The sequence below is a fragment of the Punica granatum genome, chromosome 3, assembly GCF_007655135.1.
Source record: "Punica granatum isolate Tunisia-2019 chromosome 3, ASM765513v2, whole genome shotgun sequence".
NCBI lineage: Eukaryota > Viridiplantae > Streptophyta > Magnoliopsida > Myrtales > Lythraceae > Punica > Punica granatum.
In genome coordinates this window covers 12,405,758-12,431,355 of record NC_045129.1, presented here as the reverse complement: position 1 = coordinate 12,431,355, position 25,598 = coordinate 12,405,758, and the positions used below count along the sequence as shown (strand labels likewise).

The 25,598-nt window shown below is 36.9% G+C and overlaps 3 protein-coding genes across 3 annotated transcripts; 2 read left to right on the top strand and 1 right to left on the bottom strand.

Moving 5' to 3' along the window:
• Positions 1-3,359: 3,359 nt before the first annotated feature.
• Positions 3,360-4,329, top strand: LOC116200391 (PHD finger protein ALFIN-LIKE 6-like). The gene is made up of 4 exons (XM_031531237.1): positions 3,360-3,403; positions 3,615-3,668; positions 3,742-3,859; positions 4,120-4,329. Exons 1-4 carry the CDS (start codon positions 3,360-3,362, stop codon positions 4,327-4,329), a joined length of 426 nt encoding a protein of 141 aa, XP_031387097.1.
• Positions 4,330-18,611: 14,282 nt separating this feature from the next.
• LOC116201033 (myb-related protein 308-like) lies at positions 18,612-19,907 on the top strand. The gene is made up of 2 exons (XM_031532100.1): positions 18,612-18,862; positions 18,982-19,907. Exons 1-2 carry the CDS (start codon positions 18,730-18,732, stop codon positions 19,767-19,769), a joined length of 921 nt encoding a protein of 306 aa, XP_031387960.1. The 5' UTR covers positions 18,612-18,729; the 3' UTR covers positions 19,770-19,907.
• Positions 19,908-20,593: 686 nt separating this feature from the next.
• Positions 20,594-24,496, bottom strand: LOC116201032. Its single transcript, XM_031532099.1, has 3 exons — positions 23,935-24,496; positions 23,372-23,443; positions 20,594-22,869 (listed from the first exon to the last, which is right to left on the bottom strand). The coding sequence occupies exons 2-3, from the start codon at positions 23,424-23,426 to the stop codon at positions 20,744-20,746; spliced, it is 2,181 nt and encodes a 726-aa protein (XP_031387959.1). The 5' UTR covers positions 23,427-23,443; positions 23,935-24,496; the 3' UTR covers positions 20,594-20,743.
• Between the last annotated feature and the right edge of the window lie 1,102 nt (positions 24,497-25,598).

The window sequence follows — 25,598 nt, the reverse complement described above, 5'->3', positions numbered from 1 at the left end:
TTTTTTACTCTCTCACCTACTCTTGTCGGTCCTCTGTTCCCTCGTCAGTCCTCTGCTCTGTTCAAATTACATCAACTAAAAGAAAAAAAAATCAACATTTCACCAATAATTTCAAGTCGTAAATGAATAATATATGGTTATTGAGCATCCTACATCGAAAGCACTGGGTACGAGTATAAATCTCACATTACAAAATTAAAGAGTTTATAAGGAAGTTTTTTTTTGGATGAATAATACATATAAGAAAGTTAGTTGAGTACAAGTGTTTATAGTTTAAACTCTTAAGTTGATTCCATTATATTGTATTAAGTCAATAGGTTTCTTTTGTAAAAAAAACAATTCTTAAGTTGATCCTAAGTTTAATCGGTCATCGATTCAACGGAAATTTCTATAAATACAAAAGAAAAAACGGGGGAAATTTCTCCTCCGTCTACAATTGGATTAGGTCCATTCCTATCCAATCTGATCTAAGTGTTTATTTTCATGCCATGTCGAGTAGAGAATACAAATATATATATATATATACACACATTTATATATACATATATATATATATATATTAAGATAAGGGAAAGAACTCTTCTCAGTTTGCACGCGTCAATTGTTAATTGATAGGTGTAAAAAAGATTTATTTTCATCGACTTATAAGAGCAGCTAGAGACAAGAGAGTGGTGATTTAATTGCACTTTCAGCAAGAAATCCCCTTTAAATGCAAATCCATCTATATCTATATATGAATATATAAACTTGTATCCCCGTAATTAATTGAGTTCGAAAAGTGATTATATTTATAGTATAAGATCATAACGTTAAATGTCTAAATAAAAAATTATAAATGTATATACAATTAGCATTAAATTAATAAATGCATATAAATTATTAAATAATTAATAATTTTGTTATACAAACACATTCTTAATTTTAAAAAAGTAATCTCAAAATTTATTTAGAAAAAATACAATTTCTTAAAATAACATGAAATAATTAGTAAATAAAAATAAAATCTACTTATATGCATTAAGCATGTTTAAATGTTGAACACTTTTGAAATAATAAAAGATAAAATCTATTTATAAATTTTTAAAATAGGAATTTGCAAGAATAATTTACGATGTAGATGATTTGCACTTCTTTTTTTTTTTACAAAGTACATGGAAGTCATCTATTATAATTTTTTAGAATTTGATATTTAAGAAAATGTAATATGTTTTCTAGGTAATATAATTTTCTTCATCCATATTTAGTATTATAATTCATTTTTAATTATCCATAATTTATTATTTTATGCACTAATATTTGAATGGTTTCAATTTAAGAATACATAAAACTTAATGAATATTTCAATTGTGATGTCAAAAATTTTAAAAATCCATCTAAAAATAACCACTCTAACTAATAATCAGTGCATAGCACATGCAAAAAAGCTAGTATATATATAACGTTGTATCACATGCAATAAATAGGGTTAGAGATGTAAGTATTTACTAACATAGGGATAAAAGTGTCAATATATACACAATAAATAGAGTTATAAAGGTAACTATTTATTGAAGCTGGACTAGAAAGGTCAATATTTATGCAATTAATAAAGTTATAAAGGTAAATATAATATGTAAATAATATTTACTTCTATGTCTAATTTAGCTTAAATTTAATTTAAAAATAACAAAATTAGAAAAAAGAAACTCTACTTCAATTAATTTATATAGGATTTTGGCCCTCACCCTGCAAAATATTATTTGTAAAAAATAATTTCCAATTGATATGTTAACTGTACGATTTATAAACGAACTAAAATTTATAAGTACAAAATTCAATATATTATTAGATTATTGCAATACAAATCTCCTATCATTTTAAATTTATGTTGGAAAATTTATTATAGCAAATAAAATTTATATATTATATATAACAATTAATTATTTTATGTGCATAAAACTATGATAATCTGTACTTTGGATCTGTATAAACTTTACTTGAATTAATTTATATAGGTAATTTTGCCCTCAATTAGGAAAAATTTAGTAGTAAAAAAATTAATTTCCAAGTAACAGGTTAATTGTATAATATATAAACGAACTAAAACTTATAATTATATGTACTGTGGATCCTGCATAGTTTATGGAAACTATTTTACTCAAAATGAAACTATAATTAAATTTGAAAAACAATAAATTCTCTACCGGAAAAAAAATGATAATCACATCTAAAGCAAAAAGTTCAAGAATTTTCTATGACAAAATAGACGTTTTGGTCCCTGAAACATGATGCTCACGGCAAGTTCATCCCCGAAAGTTTTTCTCTGTACTATTTGGTCCGGCCGTTTGAAACCTTTGGACCAATTGGTCCTTCCGTTGGAGAAAACGTTGGTCCCTGGGCAGAAGACCTGACCGACGCTGTGAGGATAGAGCCTGCCTTCTTCTCCTCTTCTCTTCTCGGTTTCCCGCTCGAAATTCCCCCAATTCTTCTCTTCTCTTCTCGGTTTCCCTGCCTTCTTCCGATTCAGTGTTGAAATTGCCCAGACAGCCGTCGAATTTCTTCCGAGAAGGCCGATTGTTGTGAAGATTTCTTCCGATTGCCCCAGCCGGCCGTGAGAAGCCCGATTGTTGCACATGGGGAGCAGGTGAGTTCAATTCCCTCTAAGAATCCCGATTGTTGCAATGTAATTTCAGCCGATTGTTAAGTTTGGGTGGTTTTGGTTTGTTTTTGGGCTGTTATGATGTTGAAATCGATGTTGCTGTCAATTGCCCTAATCAGCTCCAAATTGCCCCAAATCGATCAAACCCTAAATCGCATGGCTGTCGGAGAGTCCGAGCCCTAGCCGTGATCGATTAGCAACGGGAACCTTCTTATTCTCTTCTGCTCACTTTGCTGCTGCTTGATTCCGGATTTGGCTTCAAAGTAATCGAAGAAACAAGCTGCCGCGAGTCCTCGAATCTCACTGCCTTCAATTTCGAGGTAATTTTCGCTATTTCCTTCAATGTGGTTGCCCAATTTGGTTGCCTAATTCTCTGAGTCGAAGAACTCAGTTCAATGTGGTTGCCCAATTCTCTGAGTCGAAGAACTCAGCTCAATGTGGTTGCCCAATTCTACCATGTTCAATTCAATGCGTCTATTTAATGCCATGTCATGATCCTGCTCAGTATGTTACTACGAGAACTGATTTTGCAGATCGTGAGGGAGATCAAGCTCTTTACGGGTTTCTTGATGGACACTGGGAAGTCAAAGTTCCTGAAGAAGAAATGCCACCCAAATTTCCGGAACCCACGATCATCATTAACGTTCCCAAAGATGATAAGCCGTTTGAAGAATGGCTATCCAACGTTGCTGCCTTCAGTGATGCATGGTTGCTTTCTGTGATGACCCACTATGCTAAAAGTCTCAAGTTTAGCAAGGCTGATAGGTAATAGTTCTCCTATATGTTTGGTTCCCATCTCATCATGTTTGTTGGAGTCAAATCTCCAAGAGAAGACTTGGGTTCATACATTGATCCCATTTCCAAACACTTCTCTTCTTTTGTATAGCTCGTGACGGTGGGCGTTCCATGATATGTAAGAAATGAATGTGATTTGGATTGTACTCCTGTTAAGAGTCGGTATTGTTCTGTAATGCAGGTCTGTTTGGTGGAAGAGTCAAGAGCCCGAGCACTCTTCTAAATTGACTTTCTTGTATATGCTGGACTTCTTAAGTTTTATTTTCTCTTTTCTATGTCATATGTTATGGTCGAAATTTATGGTGCAGGGGATGGCTTTTCAGTACGATAAGCAAGCTTCCAACAGTACTTGAGGTTGTGAAGGAGGTGAAGCCAGCACTAGCAGTCTTGAATAATAGCAGCTGCCATACTGGCCCTAACTCCGAGGTAGGATGAACCTCATGTTCATACAATATATTTAAAACTTCATTCTCAGAGTAGTTTATTGGAATTAATATCTTCACAAAATGCTAGCAGTTTGAAGCACAAGATATATGTTGTATACACTCGTTTTCATTTTCTGAAGCCAATGTCTTCAAATCGATATGAGAACAATGTCCAAACAATGTGATGGGAATGAATGACTGGTTCCTGTTTCTTATTGTTCATCTATATAATGATACACTCTCCTAATGATTTGATTGCAGAATCAAAGAGATTCAGAACCGCACAACGAGAGCCATCTGGTAGCTGTTCATCCGAAGCTTGAGGATCAGGATAAGTCGGCATTGCAAGAAGAGCACAAAGATGAACCTGGAGGAGACAGATGTGCAATCCCTAGTGGGAATTATATTTGGAGCGTGTCCTGGATCATCTGTAAAGTTTGCAAGAAGTGGGTGCAAATGCAAAAAAATTGAAGATTCATGAGTGCCGAGAGAAGAAAACTCCACCTTGAGATATTATAAGATGATTCTTTTCCTCGCGTTGGTAGGAGTCTGAATCGTGAAGCGAATGGCATTGTCAAGAGATGAGAATTAAATTCTCATTGATGTTTAGCAGTCTCTCCTTTTTTCCTAGTGCGGTTCCAGTAAATTCTTTTGACAACTGAAAGGGAGTTATTTTCATTTCATATTTCTCACAGTTGTATCAATGATCAATTTACCGAGATGCATAGCACAAAAATTTCTGCATGAAATTAGCTCTTCGACATGACAATGTTCAGATGAAGCCACGCGAGAGGTGTTTTCCCTTGAAAAGACTTCAAGTTCTACAGTTTTCACAACCTGGACTGGAGCGGATGATTGAACTTGTCAGAAGTACAATTCGTTTCTTCTCAGTAAATCTCAGTAAATTATCAGGGGAAACAGTTGATGCTTATTCCCCTGGTCGTAAAATTTAACTGACTTTTCATTTGGTACAAAAACTTGGAGAACATTTGAGAGTCTGTGACACACAAATTGCTAAACATATTGCAGGAATCAATATCAATATATCATATACAAGGTACTAACCCGCGTGATACCGTCGGCCAAATTGTAAAGACATAATTATTTTTCGTTGAAAAGATTCCGTTGGGTGGCATTTCTTCTTCCGGAACTTTGACTTCCCAGTGTCCATCAGGAAACCCGTAAAGAGCTTGATCTCCCTCACGATCTGCAAAATCAATTCTCGTAGTAACATACTGAGCAGGATCATGACATGGCATTAAATGGACACATTGAATTGAACATGGTAGAATTGGGCAACCACATTGAGCTGAGTTCTTCGACTCAGAGAATTGGGCAACCACATTGAACTGAGTTCTTCGACTCAGAGAATTAGGCAACCAAATTGGGCAACCACATTAAAGGAAATAGCGAAAATTACCTCGAAATTGAAGGCAGTGAGATTCGAGGACTCGCGGCAGCTTGTTTCTTCGATTACTTTGAAGCCAAATCCGAAATCAAAAAGCAGCAAAGTGAGCAGAAGAGAATAAGAAGGTTCCCGTTGCTAATCGATCACGGCTAGGGCTCGGACTCTCCGACAGCCATGCGATTTAGGGTTTGATCGATTTGGGGCAATTTGGAGCTGATTAGGGCAATTGACAGCAACATCGATTTCAACATCATAACAGCCCAAAAACAAACCAAAACCACCCAAACTTAACAATCGGCTGAAATTACATTGCAACAATCGGGATTCTTAGAGGGAATTGAACTCACCTGCTCCCCATGTGCAACAATCGGGCTTCTCACGGCCGGCTGGGGCAATCGGAAGAAATCTTCACAACAATCGGCCTTCTCGGAAGAAATTCGACGGCTGTCTAGGCAATTTCAACACTGAATCGGAAGAAGGCAAGGAAACCGAGAAGAGAAGAGAAGAATTGGGGGAATTTCGAGCGGGAAACCGAGAAGAGAAGAGGAGAAGAAGGCAGGCTCTGTCCTCACAGCGTCGGTCAGGTCTTCTGCCCAGGGACCAACGTTTTCTCCAACGGAAGGACCAATTGGTCCAAAGGTTTCAAACGGCCGGACCAAATAGTACAGAGAAAAACTTTCGGGGATGAACTTGCTGTGAGCATCATGTTTCAGGGACCAAAACGTCTATTTTGGAACGCATGGGTGAAAGAAGATGGTAGATGAATAAAGATGAATAAATAAGCCTTCTTTTTTTTGCGTTATGCCAAATGTTTAAATACTTACGAATCATATAATCAGTTATTCAATTAAAAATTAATATTGCATGAAATAAAAATATTAATTTGGATAAAGAAAGTTCAGTTCTATAATTTGATCAACATTATTTATAAAATTATATTTTTGAATTTCAGTAACTGATTCCGTGCATCACATGAGTCTTTTCATTAGTTTTTCTAATTATGGAATATCTATCTCAATGTCCATGAGAAATTTCATTCCATATTAGCTGTTAAGTAATTGTTATCGCTGTATAAGGTATTTGGACAGTGTGATTAGATTAATCAATTTAATACGTAGCTATGGAGATACAACAAATGTTCTGTAAAAATCTCCTCAATATATGTAACCGGTTGCTCATCGATGCCCCGAGGCCCCCTAGGTCACAAATCGTTGAGCAGAAACATCTAAGCATGTTAAAAGGGGTCTTAACATGCATGATGATCTAGATCCGATCAGAATTACCGAACTAGACTCGTGGACTCAACTAGCACAACTAGGTACCAATTAAATATGCTTTTATAGGTAATTTCTTAAAAAAGTTCAATTTGTTATGTCATTTTGTCTGGTTAGAATATTCTCCTGCCCTGTAGTAGAATTAGAAAACACACTAATTATCAGTTTAAACTTTTTAGTTGAATATAACCTACATATATAAGTTCAATGGAACTTTTGTAGTATTTTGCTAGACATGATCCGTGTTACATGCGCAATTAAATTACAATCGTCTCAAATATGATATTATTAAATTCGTCAATTAGACGCAAATTTTGCGGTAATAAAAATAATGTGATAGAACGTGAACTAGAAAGTTAAGAGGAGGGTAAAATAAGGAGATATTGACTTGTAGAAAGGAAAAAGGGAGAGGAGAATAATATTAAATCGATGATATTCTTTATAAACTCTTCTATTTTATTTTAAATTATATCATATTTAAATAAGAATAAGAAGTATTTTAAAATTTTTTAATCACATCAAATCCTATAAATATGGTGATACTTAGAAAATCAAACTTTCTTTCAAATAATATGTTATTCATTAAAAAAAAGTAAAATATGTTCAACAAATTGTGTCTCGCATCGGTTCCTCCAACCCAGAAGTGGAAAAAGGAACCGCCCAAGCTTGGCTATTGAGATCTCCACTTCCTTTTTTTTTTTCTTTTTACCCCTGACTTATTGAGATCTCTGATAACTCGATATCCTCGATGGAATTGAGTTATTTTAAGTACTTTTTGGGCTATAAATCAAGGCTAAATTGTTCAAATTTAAGCATGAAATTTAAGTTAAAATATGATTCATCTTCATATAAATCTGGATAAATTGCACTGGTAATCTAAAATTAATTTAAGGGTAAATTGCACTAGTGGTCCAAAATGTTTTACAAATATTTCATTATGATCCAAAAAGTTTTTTTCGCTACATGATGATACAAAATGCTTCAAAGTTGTTTTATGATGGTACAAACCGTCAATTGGCCCTAACGCCGTTAACATTTTGCTGACGTAGCTCATCCTATGTGTCACTTTTGTTACGCGGAGCCAATTATAGTACGCCACGTCATTAAAGAAAAATTCAAATTTTAAAAAGTCCAAAAAATACAAAAATTAATTAAAAAATACAAAAAAGAGTAAAAATTTTGAAAAAAAATAAAAAAAAATTAAAATTTTGAAAATTTTGAAAATTATTTAAATTATTTTTAAAAATTTAAAATTATTTAAATTATTTTTAAAAATACAAAAAAAAAAAAAATACAAAAAAGAGTAAAAAGAGTAAAAATTTAGAAAAAAAAAAAATTATTTTAAAATTTTGAAAATTTTGAAAATTATTTTAAAATATTTTAAACTTTTAAAATATTTTAAAATTTTTTAAATACTTTTTATTTTAAAAATAATTTTAAATAATTTTATAAAAAAATTAAAATTTAATATTAAATTATTTTAAATTTTAAACTTAAATTTTAAATTAAAAGTTTAAAATTATTTTTAAAATTTTTTAAAATTTAAAATTATTTTTAAAATTTTTAAAATTTTAAAATTTTTAGAATTATTTAAAATTTTTCGGCCACGTCAGTAAGGAGGTGACATGTAGTAGCCACGTCAGCGTCGGCTTGGCGGCGTCAAGCTCGAGTTGACAGTTTGTACAATCATAAAACAACTTTGAAACATTTTGTACCATCATGTAGCGAAAAAAACTTTTTGGACCATAATGAAACATTTGTAAAATATTTTGGACCAACAGTGCAATTTACCCTTAATTTAATTACAATTTAAATATTTGTTTAATTATGTATAATTAATTAAATTAATTTAAACTATTATTAATATATGTTAGCTATATTCATTTAATTAACATAATATGTATGTGGGCCCTCATGAGAGATCCAACAAGAGAGACAACTGTTGGAGTGGGATGTCTTTATTTTTCTTGAATGTGTCTCTAAATGATGTAGCACCTATATAGCAGAGCAGAGCTTGCATTTGAGATTTGGCGGAGTCTCTCTTGATGGAGATGGTCTAATAATTCGAAAAATGCCATGTCATAAAATGAGAATCAAATTCATTGATCAGCAAAATAAATAAATAAATTCAAATTCAAATTCAAATCAATACTCTTTTTCCACCTATGGCCTTGAATTTACAGTCAGAACGAGCAGAGCATTTACTCATCTCATCTCATATCATGGGCACTATGTAACTCTCATGAACTGAGCAGCTTTACTGAATCTCTTTCAGCACCAAAAAAATGAAAAAAAAAAAAAGTAGGACAAATTTCTTAAATTTTAACACAAATAAAACTACAATTACAAATGGATGTGTTGGATATTACAGGAAGTGTTGCTTGTTTCCTTTTGCTAATAAAAGGAAACGAGCTGCAATTCAGACCCAGCATCGATTCGAACTGGTGGAAAATTAGCATGGATGCGGCTTGTTGCGGAATTACAGCAGCCATCGCCGGAGAGGCAAAGCCCCTGGATGGAGGCATACATTACTCATGGTGTGCCCCGACCTCTGCACCCTCCCCCCTACACGCTGAAGCTCAAGCACTGCTCCCTGCTCCCTCCTTTGCTCTCAATTCTGGTTAGTCCAAGATTTGGCTCGAAATTAATGCTTTAGTCCTAGTTCATGCTATCCTATGTCCCTGTTCTGTTCCTTGGGACATTAATACCATTATCCTTGACATTAGGCAATTGCTTTCATTTTTCTCAGACTCGCACTGTACTTGGGTTCCACGATTCCATAATCCTCAAGCTCACGACTTATGTCAACTTTGTCTTAGGTCAGATTTTCGCTCCTTTTGTACTTTAGAGGGTTAACCTTGTAAAAATACTTGGCTTTCCTTAATGAACATTGATGATTACTCGACAAAAATATATATGTACATATATATTATATTCATGTTATTTCTCAGGACCAAGTTTGGAATCCGAATAGGGATGACAGTCTATACAAATATTTCGCTTCCATGCATAATGCAAGGACCGGTCGCCATCGTTGATGATCAAAGCCACATTTTAATATGGGTTCTTTTGCTCCTCATTCAAATCAAGGAATTCTTAGTCCAATTTTCATCAAAGGGATTCTCTACCTATACGTGCCTCTTGATCCTTTTCTTACTATGTCCGTAGACCTCCCCGTACGTGTATACATATATAACAAGAAAAAAGTTGCACTTTGGACTTGTATTGGGCCAAGTAAGTGGGCTTAACTGTTGAAGTGATTAGCCCATTTGATTCCAATGGGCTTCTTGTGAATTACCAACCAATAAACCTATATAAGTTGGCTTCCAATGATAAGCTAAATATTTCCCGACGATGGGTATAGTGTTACTGGCATGGACCACTAGATGAAACATGTAAATGCTTGCATATGTAGGACCAACTTATGCCAGCTTGACTCAGTCCTTTCCTCCAATACTCCCACCGGATAGCCGAATTCACCCTTGGACCCTACAATATTATGATCGATTCATCCGGCATGACCAATCTTTCACCTCTTGCAGTCTCAGCCACATCAACTGGCCACGGTCACTCATCATAGTAAAAGGTGCATTGACTGCCCTACTATATCGGATATCGACATCCCTTACTCAGGCACGAGCTGAGGTCCGCAGGACGGCTTTAAGAAAAGCATTTCTGCGTATTTTATAGTTACATAGATCAGTAGAAATTGTCTCAATCCCACATATGGGAAAAGGACATAATCATATTTATATATATATAGATATAGATATGTATACTGATATAAATATATATATGGGGAAGAAGGTGGGTACGGGCGGTGGATCACCTACAACCCTAAACGGTTCTCTGATTTCTCCTGGTCCCTTTAATTTAGTCTCAATCACTTCCTCGTTACTTTTAGTTTAAACTTAAAATTAAAATTGAATTAAATCAAAAACCTTCTAGAAGGAGCATATAATATCGGGAAAAGGCACATGATAGTTGGAGGCAGCGGACATATGCTTTACCTACCACGTTACTTGCCCGAATATATATATATATACACACACACATAATAGTAACACACAGATTTAATTATAAATTGTGGCCGACCAATATACCTAGAAATGAGCAGGTTGGCTATGTGTTGAAAGTGACCAGAATATTAGTAGGGAAATATCCTTTAAGGAAATTTGGCTTATTCTTTTTCCCACCCCTTAGAAATAACATCTTCTGGTCCAAAGACACAGATGCTGCTTGTTTTGAATGATACAATGAGATGGTCTTAGAGCATAATGTAAAGTTAGGCTGTTGCCTATATCGTTCGTCGTGGACGGTGTACCACAAGTGAACTTATTGTGTGCGCACACGGTGTAATTAGTGAGGTTCCTATAAATACATATATATTCTCATATCCAGGCGGGAGAGCAAAGCGCAGTTTGGGGTACAGTGTGCACAGTGAACATTGCATTACATATTGTATCATCGAACAATTCATGGGACCTTGTCGGCATAACCAAAAGATGAGATCGACGAGAGGTTGTTGCTGTTAAAGCTCTAAACAAATTGCACGAAAATATGGGTTTTCGGGAATAGCTGCTTGACATGATAATATTATAGCATTTGGAAGACACGCTGAACTTTCGCGAATATACACTCGGTAATGTACGTTGCTGCGTTTGATTTTAAGTAATATATGTGGATGTTAAGTAAATTGATGAAAATAAGTCTTTTTTTAGACACAAGTACTCTTCCTCTATTTAGAACACTTCACATATGATACGGAATGACATTTCAATATTTAACATTTTTTATTAATTAATGCAACATAATACATATGACATATATATAGAATATGTAAAAGATATTATGTAAACGCTCAATATCATTTCACAAACGTAAACAGTCTGAACTTTCTTCTTAATATCTTTATATAATATGTATGAAATTTATAGCAAGATATAATGACATGCTTTCGTTAAGTCTAACCACATAGTCCGGTGTTTGCCTGAATATATAATGATAAAACGTTAAAGAAGGGCAAGGAAGAACGAAAAGGACTGGTAGAAAAGAGTATAATTGAATATTGATTCCAACATGGAAGCAGTTGGACGGTAGGGGAAGTTGGGCAGCTAGCCATTCATATTATATATATATATATATATATATATCTTTGTGTATATATGTGTGTATGTTATCTTCATCATGAAAATTGACAAGAGTAGGTAGAGTAATTATATCCTCGTCAGCACATATCTTCTAGAAAGTCGAACTCATTTTCATTTCTTCTTCAAGTTATAATTAAAGATAAATTACGCTGATCGTCCAAAAAGTTTTACAAATATTTTATGGTACAAAAAATATTTTTTGTTACTTGATGGTACAAAATGTTTCAAAGATGTTTCAATATAGTACAAATCGTCATCTCGCCATTGACATTGTCAAATCAACGTTGATGGTGCAAAATCGATTTTTGTGGGACGTTACATGATGGTGCAAAATGTTTTAAAGTTGTAACTTAATAGTACAAAATTTTTTACGTAAGTTACATGATGGTGTAAAATTTACAGATCTTGTAAATGACGACCTGATGCTGATGGTGCAAAACCGATTTTTGTGGGACGTTACATGATGGTGCAAAATGTTTTGAAGTTGTAACTTAATAGTACAAAATATTTTACGTAAGTTACATGATGATGCAAAATTTACAAATCTTGTAAAGGACGACTTGACGGCGTCAATGGTAAGATGACAGTTTGTACTATACTGAAACAACTTTGAAACATTTTGTACTATCAAGTAGTAAAAAAAACTTTTTGTACCATATTGAAACATTTGTAAAACTTTTTGAACCACCAGTGCAATTTACCTTATAATTAATGAGAGAATACACAGGTAAAAAGTAACTCAGCAATAAATAAAGCATTAATTGCTCCGATAGTCCACAAAGTTTCATGAATGTTTCAAGTTGGTACAATATATTTTTTGGTAACTTGTTAGTATAAAAAGTTTCAAAACCATTTTAATATAGTGCATTCCGTCAATTACCCATGACGCCATTAACATTTTGCTGACGTGGCGCGTCCTATGTATCACTTTTGTTACGTGGAACCAATCATAGTGCACGACATCATTTAAGATGATATAAAATCTGAAAAAGTTGAAAAAAAATACAAAAAATACAAAAAAAAAATACAAAAAAAGTTTAAAAAAATTAGAAAAATAATTTTAAAAACTTTTAAATTTTAAAAGTAATTTTAAATTTTAAAAAAATTCTAAAAATAAATTAAAAATTTTAATTTTAATTTTAATTTTAATTTAAAATTTAAAGTTTAAAATTTAAAATAATTTTTATTATTTTTAATTTAAATTTTAAAATTATTTTTCTAATTTAAAATTTAAAATAATTTTAATTTAAAATCTAAAATTATTTTTAAAAACTTCTAAAAATAATAAAAATATTATTTTTAAAATTTTTAAAACTTTTAAAAAATTTAAATTTTTATTTTTATTTTTATTTTTATTATTTTCTATATTTTTATAGAACTTTTTCAGATTTTATGTACTTTTAAATGACGTGGCGCACTATGATTGGTTCCACGTAACAAAAGTGACTCATAGGACGCGCCACGTCAGCAAAATGTTAACGACGTTAAGAGCATGCACTACATTGAAACGGTTTTGAAACTTTTTGTACCAATAAGTTACAAAAAAAAAAATTGGACCAACCTGAAACATTCATGAAACTTTTTAGATCATCGGTGCAATTAATCCATAAAAAAAATAAAGCAAAAAAGACATATATATATATATACATATGTAGATACGGATTGGTTCAAGCGGTTCGGCGTTTGTTCTCCTTAAGCACTATCTTGAATTTGAGTCTTGTGAATGAAGAAAATCCACACCGCGAGAGCTTTACTCTTTAGTGGGCCGACTCGGCTCGTTTGGATTAGTTGGGGTCCAATTAAGCTTTTGAATAATATGATTTACGCCCAAAAAAAGAAAGACATACATACATCTATCTACATCTATATATATTTATCAAAAGAAAAAGAAAAGAATTAATTGATAAAGTTGCCTTATAGTTGCATGCAATAATGCAGAAACATTGTAAACCCCTATGTTATAACATGGTTTAGGTTAATTACATATATTCGATAAAACATGCAACATCTGTTTAAATAGATGTTATACGAATTGTTTCTTTGCACGTGATTGTTTCTGTCTAACCATATCAGTTTTGATCGAGGAAACTGCCTAACCATTTCGTTCTTGATATATTAAAATCTAGGGAAAAATACAAAAACCTCAATTGTAGTTTGAGCTTGAGACAAATTGGACCTTGTAATTTTTCAAGAGACAAATAACACATTGTGGTTCACTTCGTGAGATATAATGGACCTCACCGTTAATTTTTTCGTCACTTTTGGTTCTCAAACTTTCAACCTTTTTTCAATTTGATCCTAACATTCGGGGGAAAAAAAAGGAGGGAAGGGGTCGAGGCTGTCGGTTGGCAATCATAACCCCACCATTGAGGTTGCATGCACCCACAGAGGATGCCAACGACCATGGAGTTGGGGTTAGGGCCGCAGATTGGTGGCCTTGCCCCCAAATCGATCAAGATCTCGGTCGATTTGGGGGCTAGGGTCACCAATCGGAGACTCGACCCCATCCTCAAGGTTTCCGGCGTCCTCTGTGGGTGTCAGCCACCTTGGTGGTGGGGTTGGGATCGCCGACCGGCGGCCCAAGCCCCTCCACCTTTTTTTTCGAATTTTATGATCAAATTGCAAAAAATTGAAATTTTGAGGGTAATAATGATAAAAAAAAGTTTGAGAACCAAAAGTGATGAAAAAATTAATGATGATGTCTATTATATCTCACAAGTGAATCACATGGTATTATTTGTTCCAAAAAAAATCACAGGATCCAATTTGTCTCAAGCTCAAATCGTAATGGATTTTTTTTTTTACTTTTTCTTAGATTGTAATGTGGGTCCGTCACTGGCTTGTGTTGACCGGACGTCTATGCATATGACCCGGGGAAGATTCATAGCAATTGACTAATATATAATCCTGCCTGCATGTGTTTGATTCGTCAAGCTTGTTAGCTTTCCCTGGTCCTAGAAATCCAAAGATGTGCGCACATAGATATATATAATTACGCATGTTGATCGTGCATGATCTGATCTAATACATATCTGATTTTCTTTCTTTCTTTCTTTCTTTCTTTTTTTGGGAGGTTTGTTTGCTTTCCTTTTCTTCTGTAAAGGCAATCAGTCTCCTGTTTTTGGTTTTCCTCGATTTTGTGGAGTCCCATGATTTTTGATTTTTTGGCCAATCCCATGATTTTTGTTGGAAAACAGAAGAAGGAGCCATCGGGCATGCTTTGACTTTGACAATGAATGCATCTCATCTCAAGCCTGATCTCCATGACTTCGTTAAATATATGACCAACCTGTATTACCTACCTACGGAAACTCATACGGCCCTAAATCTTCCAAGTGCAGCATTTGCTGGGCTACCAGATCGAAGTATTTGGAACTGCTGAAAACGCCATGCAAAATTAAACTTCTCCTCCTCCTAATTTTTTGGCTAAACAATAGAGCACATTATGTACGCACGTGACGTTACGTACTAGCACCTAACCGTGATGCATGATCTCCTATAGCGTGGACATACAAGCACGGTACATTATGCCTTGAGAGTTGTGGGGTGTGATGTGGTGGACATCGAAGGGTGAAGAGTGTGAGGCATGACTTCATTTCCCGAACAAGGAACTTTGGTGAAATTCCTTCCATTATTGGAAGGAGTTCGTAATTGTTATCCCGGAATATTAGTAGAAAAGATTAGAAAAAATTTATAAGAGAACTGAATAATAACAATAGAATACTTTAAATTAATTCTTTTAAGTTCCTCCAATTTTGAAGGTTAGAAATACTTCGATAGTGGAGAAAAATGGGAGGGCGGGAAGAGTGTCTTCTCCAAATCCCTCCATCTTCATACTTTTTTCGATTATAAGAGACTCATAAATCTAATAGAAGAAAATAAAAAAATTAAATAAAATAGCATATTATAGTCCTATTTACTAAAATCAAAACCTAAAATCTACTAAACAAATTACGTGTATCATTCATCGCACAATACTCTTTTTTCTCTCCCTCTCCCTCCCTCCTTCAAGGAACTCTGGTGTATCTCCCTCAAAATCTCTCCCAGCCCCTCCAAATCCCTCCAACTCCTTCCTCCCCCAAACATGGTTAAAGAATCAAAATGAGCTTAGTAGATAGTTTAGATTTTGTAAAAGATTTCGAGTTGGTAGGCGTACGTTTCTCATAGATCGATACACATGGGCTATGATCCATCATAGGAACTTTGGATAGAGATCTAGTTTCACTTGTGTTGGGAAAGCATGCCGATTCGATGAATTTAGACCGAGAAGAGAGAAGAAATAATACCAAGATATATATGGTAAAACCTTTAAGGCGAGGAAAATATCCATTGACAAAACAGGAAAATTTCAATAAATTAATAATCAGATATTACACACCCATGTTTTCCAGTCCTCATTACGAGACCCAACCCGAGAGTAGCCTCACAATTCTCTCAATTCTCACCATTCTCGCACTCTAAGAACCATAGAGACTCCAAGAGGGTAAACTCGAGAATTTTCAAGAAGATTATCTGTGATTCTCACATATCTTTGTCTTGATACAAGACCATCTCCCCTTTAAATAAATACAATACATCCTCAATATCTCAAAGATATCATAATATAATCCTATGATATTTTTTTCTTTTGAAATATTCTAACGATGTTTTAAAATTATCTCTAACATCCTCTAAAGATAATTTTTTTCATCTAAAAGATACAACAAAATCCCTACAATTTGAGATCTCGCAACTTCCTTTTTTGTCAGCTTTTCGTTATCGATTATGGTTTTCGGATTTTTAGGTTCTCCGTTGAATATGAGACACATCTCAATAACTTGTTTTCACCCGCTTATGGACACACCAAGTTCCTCAGGATCATAGACACCACAGGGTTGGACTTGCAAAGCGTGCAAGTCCATGCTTCGTACATGCAGGCCAATGCCCGATCACATGTGCTCTAAGCCGCGAACTTAGACCGCTTATTTGATTTCACGATATATAATATCATGTACAGGGCACTCAAATTATCACCGTTACAAGGGAAATAATCGAGAGAATTTTTCTCGGTAAATCGTCGGAAGAAGTTTTCGACGACTTACAAACGGTTTACCTACGGAAATTCCCAAGTAACTTACTGAGGGAAATGCCCTCAGTAAGTGATCAATAACTAATTTTCCGTTTGGTTTTACAATCATGTTTCTAAAATTTTAACTATAACTTTAACTCTACTCACTACACAACAAAAATCAACAACACAATTATTATTTTTCCCTTTTTCTTTAATTTTGTAACCATTCAATTCAATTTTTAATATTAAATTCTCTCAACTATCAATTATTTTTTTCACAATTTAATAGCACAATCATTACTTTTTCTCAACTATTCATTATTTTTTTCCACTTTTTCTCATAATTCAACAACACAATCATTATAATTCAATTAAAATCAAAACTCAACTCTACTTAACTCAAAAACCAAACACATTATAAAAAAATAGTAATGACAGATTCGAGAGATTTTCCCTCGGTCCCACGATATTTAAAAACAAAAAGGTCAAATATTACTTCCGCCTTTACTGAGAGACTGGGTCTCGCAGTACTAGGGCTATGTAAAGATAACCAAACCGGTTCCAAACCAAAAAATAACGGAATTATTCAGTTTTGGGAAAAATTTGGTTCCTAAATTCCCAAATCATTTGATTTCGCGATGATTACAGTTTTTAATTCAAAAACTGCGATTAATCGTCATTTCTCGAATTTATATAAAAATAAATTATATATTTTGTTATATTTATTTATAAATTTGAGTTCAAATATCTCCACTTTCTTTTTTTCTTAAGAAAAAAGTTGAAAAGAAAATCTAAAAAATCATCTAGTCATTAAGTAGAAGATTGAGAGGTGTTGAGTGATGATGGGAATTTTAATATTTTTGTGTAATTAGAACTTCGTAAAAATTTGATTAGTATGTAAACATGCTTGTTTTTATTGTCTTACACTTTATTTAGTGTTGATTGTACCCTTGTAGAATGATTAGACTTTATGAATTTAGACTTTAATGTTAATTTTCTTAGTTCAAAACAGTTTCGGAAAACCGAATCGAAAAATAATCATGGTTATTTTTCGGGATGAATTTATGATTGTAATATAGTTATGGGATCGGTTTCGATCAGGAAAATTTTATTTCTGAAAATTCAAAACCGGTACAATTAGCATCTAAAACCGAACCATCCCGTTCCGTGGTCATCCCTAGTCGGTACCCTGCCAGAAAATGTTTCCGACGGGCAAGACATACCGAGTCCCTCATCCACGAAAGGGACAAGAGACAAAAAGTAACTAGTTGGTTGGTCGTTCTTCCACTTGTAGATAGCAGACGCATTAATGGATATACATGAGATGATGTGACTATGTACATTATGTCAAGAGTGTACGAACCGACTGATTCATTGAATAAAAGGTTGCTAGCGAGGACATATCCGAACCCCAAGATAAGGGGAACGATGCGTAAATACACGAAAGACAAGGGGCTCGAGATGCAAATAAAGTGAAGAGATGGCAAACAAAAAGGGTTGAACTACCTACCAAATCCATCACTAACTTAAATTGCAACCACTCGTCTGTCCTCACCAACTCGGTCAAACTCCACACACACACACACACACACACACACAAACACCTAAATCAAAATAAAAAAACAAAACAAAACATTATCACGAATTGATCCAAAATGTTCGACACTTGTTACTCTTTAATGAGATTTCAAGTTTGAATTTTGTAAATGAAGAAAATTCATGTCGAGAGAACTCTATTTTCTTAGTAGGTGACTTGACTCAAACTTAGTTAGAATGATTGAGTTTTCGAACACCAAATTACAAAAAAAAATTAAAAAAATTTTAAAAAAAATTCCGTTGATTTGAATATAAATAAACACAAAAGGTCCGAGTCAATTGCTTTGCATCCCACCTGCTTTCACCCACAACTTTCTCTCTTCTATAATTCCCATCTTCTTCCCAACACAGACCAGACATTCCCCCCACCAGCAGCTTTCCTCGGACGACCAAATGGGAAGATCCCCTTGCTGCGAGAAGGAGCACACCAACAAGGGTGCCTGGACTAAGGAGGAAGACGATCGCCTCATCAACTACATCAAGCGCCACGGCGAAGGCTCCTGGCGATCCCTCCCGAAAGCCGCCGGTATGATACATATAACACGACCCGACTTATCACGTTACGTAATATATATGGAGACCTGACAACCTCGATCCCTTCTCGAGACGTATGTCTCTGATCATTGGTTGGTTTGTTTGCGGCAGGTCTGCTTCGATGCGGGAAGAGCTGCAGGCTGAGGTGGATAAACTACCTGAGGCCCGACCTCAAGAGGGGGAACTTCACGGAGGAGGAGGATGAGCTCATCATCAACCTCCACAGCGTGCTCGGCAACAAGTGGTCCCTCATTGCCGCTCGCCTCCCTGGTAGGACCGACAACGAGATAAAGAACTACTGGAACACTCATATCAAGAGGAAGTTACATAGCCGGGGCATCGACCCTCTCACCCACGGCCCTCTCAACAACCGCGCCTCCTCCGCCGATGGCGTCACTAAGAGAGGGAGAACTATGTCGAATCATAATGTCAGTGACCATGATAAGACAGGTAACACGAGCGGTTGTCAGGCAGGAATCAAGACTGAAGGAGATTCGTGGATGATATCTTTGGCCGACGATCATCAGTTCTTGAAGAAGATCAGAAGCGTCTCCGCAGCTGAATCAAACACCAGTAGTAACAGTGGGGTGACCACCATGGAGGAATTAGTATTCCCTCCTCGAATCAACCTCGAGCTCTCTATAGGCCTCCCGAACGATCAGCAGCAGCAGCCTCGGAACATTAGTTTTTCTATGCACTCTCCTCCAGCAGTCGACGCAAAGGATTTGAACGCGAGCCAGACGAAGCAATCGAATCATCCCGAAGATAAGAGTTTCCTACCGCAAGCAGTCTGTCTGTGCTGCCATCTACGTTCTCGGAGCAATAACAGCCAGATGTGCAGCTGCAACTCTGTAACGTCTGATAACCTCTTCAGATTTTACATCCCATTTTGTTCTTGAAATCAATGTAGAAATTATCACCCCCATATACGCGAGCCCCACGTACTCGTTCTCAATTATAGATTCTATACATCCCGATCGGGGGTCTCCCGGAACACCAGAATGATCATTAGCAATGAAAAGCATTGATTCGCCTAATCACAGTCGCGACTCTCATAGTCAGTCGATAATTGGAGTAACCGAACATCACCTGCGGAAGTATCTTATTTTTGGATCCAGTTCACTTGTTCACACCTTGAAGCCTCCTAACTCTTGCACCAAATTAAGGACAGAAACATGGTTAAAGGGGAAAGTGCAATCAGAATTGAATTAATAATCTCATTTTTTCCAAAATAATTTTAGATGGGGTGACGTCAGATGAAGATCTGTTAACCAACACTCCGTCTGTTGTCACTTCTCATTATTAAAGTAACGTGTGTTGTTGCCGATCCCTTTATTCCATTTTCCTTTTTCCAATGTTTGTATGTATATGTTTGTGTATGTGTGTGTGCGCGTGTACCTAATTGATCTACCTAACTGTGGGGCTCACTTTCTTCTAGAAGGCAGGCCAAGAAACACAAGTCAGTTCCACCAAACTTACATTCCTCAGATAAAGCAAAAATGGGTTAGCGGTTCAAACCTTCTAATTGTGCTTTTAATGGTCAAAACTGTCTCTGCTCTATAAAAATTCGCGGATTTAGCATAGGTAGATCAATATCACAAGATAAGAACAGCTGAACAGATCTGAAATGTGTTAGTTCGCGTTCAAGCCGCCTTCAAGATTGCTCCGTGATCGACAAGTTTCCGTGTATTCAATTCAAAGAGAAACAAGTAGTAGATTGGAATGGAAGAAATCAAATCAAATCAAATTTCCCATTGAGCTAAAATAGAACAGAGGAAAAGTTCCAGGTGGTTGCACCTTAATTCACCCAGTGACAGCAAATACAGTTTCAAGGACATGAAAAGAATTCGGCTTTATCCAACATGGGATCCTATCAGCATTCTTCTTCAATTGTTTTGCCTTTATCAGCGGAACCATCAACTGCCGCACTCAGTCTCTTCACCCATATATCATAGTCAACAGGGTACGGGGTCCCGCAGAGGCTGTCCACGTAGTCCGCGAATGCCTTTAGAAGGGCAGAGACCTCACCGAGCTGTGACTGGATCGAGCGCCTCGACCAGCTCCTCTCCCTCCACTGCAGTGCCGATTCGATTGAATCGGGCTGAGGGATAGACCCTCCGCATACAAAGAGGAGCAGGTAAACAAGGCTCTCAGCATCGGAAGATGAGCACAGCTTCCCATGTCGAAGGGCATGAGATGATGAGAACTGCAAGTTAATTGCAGGGCTGTCCCGATCTTCGAGAACTGCCCGACCCCACGAGGTCAGAACGTTAAGGAATGTGTTTCCTGATGCGACTCTAATGATGTTCTCCGGACATATATCACCATGCTGTATATTAGCCATCGATGCACTCCCGAGGGCAGACAGGCAGTCACGACAAATTCGGGTCGCTTCCTGGGCCGATAGTGGGCCATCACGTGCAACTACAAAAGAAAGCGGCTCTCCAACAGGACGAGAGACCAGGATAGGAGTCCCACAGCTTGGATGATCACATCGGGCCCCCATGGGACCCGGTCTATCATCCTTCATACAAGGCCCAGGATGCAGAATGCGGCCCGAGGCGACTAGCTCAGGCAAGTGCTTGCTCGCCACTTCCCGCTGCCTCAGGGTGTTTAGGACCTTTGTTTGCCTCTGCACTTGGTACCACAGGCTCATGTCTTCCCACGAGGGCTCAAGTCTCGATGGGTGGGCCCCCACATAGAGGCTTAACAACTCCGAGGGATGCTCCAAACAAACAGCGCTGTAGAGATAATAGTTGCCCCCAACGTGAGACTCCTGTACCTGAAAACTCCTTGGACCCTCCTGCTGCTGCGTGCTACTGTCTAGAAGCAGTACTTCACCTGGCTCAAAATTAACACGGAAAGCTTTCTTCCTTAAAGACGGAACAGATTCATTATCGTTCTCCCCAACTTCGATAATCTCCCCATTTTGATGATTTATCGATCCATAGGAGACTAGAGCATTCTCATCCTCAATTAGACGGCATTCCATCCTCCGCTTCTGAAGACGGAGGCTGTGTCCCGAGGCCAGTGAAGAAATCGACTTTCTCGGCGGCCCGTTCCACTGCACAATAGAGTAGAAGGTTGCCATAATTAATTGGAGAGGCCCTAGGTCTCCCCAATTTGCATTGCCTAACTTGTTCCATATTTGGTCCACCGGGGAAACACAGACCTCGCAATGATTCCTTATCCATTCAGCTGCAACTTCATATGGATTAGAATTAGAAATAGATGGATGTGTTACTGTTACCCTGATTTTGCTGACATCACCCCCAAGCTTCACTACCGCTCCAAAATTAGAATCGAGAACTAGGATGAAGACTGAATCGAAGTCCAGAGAATCAGACATGTCCAAACTCCTCGAGATGAGGGCATGAAACCCGTAAAAGAGCGCCTGGCAGATAGTACTAGCAGATAATCTTAACTCATTACCTGGAGACAGTATGTTCGGTTTATAGAGGACGAACTCCATCAATTTATTCCAGTGCAACTGTACATCATTTCCTGTTCTTGATACCAGAGCTAACCCACAGAGTTCTGAAAGCCTCCCCCTTGATATTGCCTTCTCCACAGTATAGAATTTGGATCTGGGACCACGAGGACCTGATACAAGAAATGGTAAAGGTCCCGATTTGCGCCAAAATGTGCGCCATAAACTGGTAGCAGTGGCATGTAGGAAGTCTTCTATAGCAAGATAGGTGTCTTCTTTTACTATGTCATCATCATCAGAAGAACAAGGCAAGCGAGGCATTCGGCATAGCTGCTGTAATAACACCCCTTCCAGAGCGAAGTCAAGCTTTTGGAGTTCATTAATCTCAAAAGGAGATGCAAAAGTCCCCATAAGCGAGTTCTCTGAAACCCATTCCTCGAGAACCTGTGTGAGTAGTTCAACGTCAACAAGATTTCTTACGTACTCCTTTAACCCCTTCGAAGATCTTCTGGATGAGGGGTAGAGCTTGCTCGAAGTTGAGATACCAGATAAACTCTGAGTCGAAATATCTGCAACGTACCAAGAACGCTACAGTCTAGTCATCATGGTCATCCCTTGTAGTTTTGGAACAATAAAATCATGCAGTAATAAGATAGCAACGATCTCTGTACTCCTAGATTTAGAGAAAATAAAAAGACCCATTCTGAGCTATATATGTGTGTCTGCAAGTTTGTACTCTTTATCAGTGAACTTGAATAACCCCCATAATTTGACATGCTACCAAAAATAACACATAACATAAATAGGGTGCTCAAAAGAGCTTAGTGCTAAAATTCGGAGGAAAGAATGAAAAACTGACCCGATAAATGAGATCTTATTCAGTGTGTACAATATTTTATTACATGAATTCGAATAAGGATTTGAGGGAAGATTTTATCAGAGTAGTTTAAAACAAATTCCAATATTAGAACAGCGAAAAACTCTAACAGGTTTGTTTTACTGGGGAATGCTGGGATCAAAAACTCTTCGAGTCAGTCATGCTATGATAATTAATTAGCCTTAACGACTCACCAGAGTTCGACTTCCTGAAACTCCCATCAAAGCTTCTCACAGGAGAAGACTCCATCTGATCCAAAAGATAACCTGAATCATAATATCGTATCATATCATATAAATTCAGTCGGGTTTCCAACAAGAAGGGCATTCCCTCAAGAAAACTGAAGTGCCAATTATCTTTCTGTTGGCAACAGACAGACACGCCGCAAGAGTTCACTTAAAACCAAACAAAATCTCGAAATTCTTCGAGCCCGTCATCGAAGCACATTGCAAAGGAACATTTTGCAACTCTATCCGCACTTGACCGAATTGGATTATAAGGGAGCGAGCATTCTTCTAAATCGAGGAAGAACAGCACTACCAGATAGCGGAGGAGATGCCCGAATTAGGTCTACCCACCAAATAAATGGCATATCATCGTGTGCACTCACACACAAATATAATTTTTCTCGCTTGTTTTCTTTAACAAACGCAATGCAGAGGTACTAACTTCGAATATTCTACATGATGATTGAGGGGGGGGGGGGGAGGAAAGGGAAGACGACAGATGGAAATATACCCTCGGAAGACCGGCTCACCTAATTTCGTCGAGACATGTCAGTCAAGAGAGAGCGAGCATAGTGGGCACTGCTAAAGGTGGAATCTTTAAGATCAGAGAGCAATGACGCGGAGTGAAGGTGAGGCCAGCGAATTTTGATGGAACAGAAGGCAACCCGACCCGTCCATTCTTCCAAGAGGAAGGACGTCGACGGGAGCAAGCAAGCACAATGTGGGTCGATTGGGTCGGGATTCTTCCTCTTCTTCTTCTTCTTCTTCTTCTTCTTCTTCTGGGTCTTGTTCTTGCTGGAGAGAAGGGGGAGAAGATAGCTGAGAAGAAGAAGAAGAAGAAGAAGAAGAATAAGAGGAAAAGAGAAAGGAAGCCCCTTTAGGAGAAATTTCGAAAACAAGACAGCAATGTCGGAGGAGAGGATGAAGAGAAGGAAACAACAAAGACGACGGCAAGAAAGCAGACAAATGGTTCTGCTTCTCTCTCTCCCCTCTCTCTCTCTCTCTCCCCCTCTCTCTCTGTAGCACTAAAAAGCTGGAACTGTGACAGATGCTACACTGGAGGTGGAGGGGCAGGGTGCTCTCTCTCTCTCTGGCAGTTGGTCCCCTTTGACCAGTGACCAGTGTGATGTTCTCTCTCTCTCTCTCTCTCTCTCTATGATGAATCCACTGTTCTCCTACTCCCTTCCTGCTGCGCGTGCACTCACTTCCCACTTATCGTTGGACTCAATCAAGTGGTCTGATCGCTTCTTGTGGCAATGGCAGGGAAAGGGAGGATTTGCAATATTGCGTCCATGATCTGGTCTGGTGGTGGTCGGATGTTCTTGAGCCCAAACTTAACCGCCAGGGTCTAACATACGTATGTGAACTAGACATCGAGGATAACTCTGAGGATGAATTGAAAACATGAATGGATCAAGGGAGATTAAGAGACAGCAGTGTTATCAGAACCGGACCGGATGATGAACCGGAAGGGATACGGGGTCATGGGTTTATGGGTCCAACCGGGGGTTCGATGGGTCGGACCGCTCGTTTATTTAAAATAAAATAAATATTCATATTATTAAAAAAATTGTGATAATTAAGATAAAAGTATGATGATTTTAAAGAAATATAATAATAGTATAAGAAAGTATCTATATATTTAATATTTCTTACTTCAAAATAAATATTTTATTTTAATAAGTACTTAAAAGTAGAGTTAAAAGAACAAAAAAGTGGTGGTGGCTTGGTTGGTAGTATGCTAATATGAGAAGTAAGAGGTCATGAGTTCAAATCTTTACACAACCAACCAATTTTTATATTAAATAGGAAACCCATAAAAACCCATAGAACCGGCCGGTTTAATGAAATTTTGCTTAAAACCGGCCAGTTCAATGGGTCCGGCGGTTCAAAGCTGCCATTTCGGTTTTTAGGCGAACCGGACCGGACATGGTGCCGGTTCCCGGTCCGACCGGTCGAACCGGCCGGTCCGGTCCGGTTATGATAACAATGAGAGACAGTCATCCCAAAATTTTTACGTTTTAAAAGAATTTGTATATAAACCTTCTGAATTTGATGAATTTCTAATATTCGCTCTCAAATTCGAAAAAGATTATCCTATCAGTCGCCCCTTTAAAGATCTCCCCTTAATCTAAAGTTTGAATTCGCACCCGGAATGCGAGGTCCATTGCTAATTCCCGCCAACGTCACTATA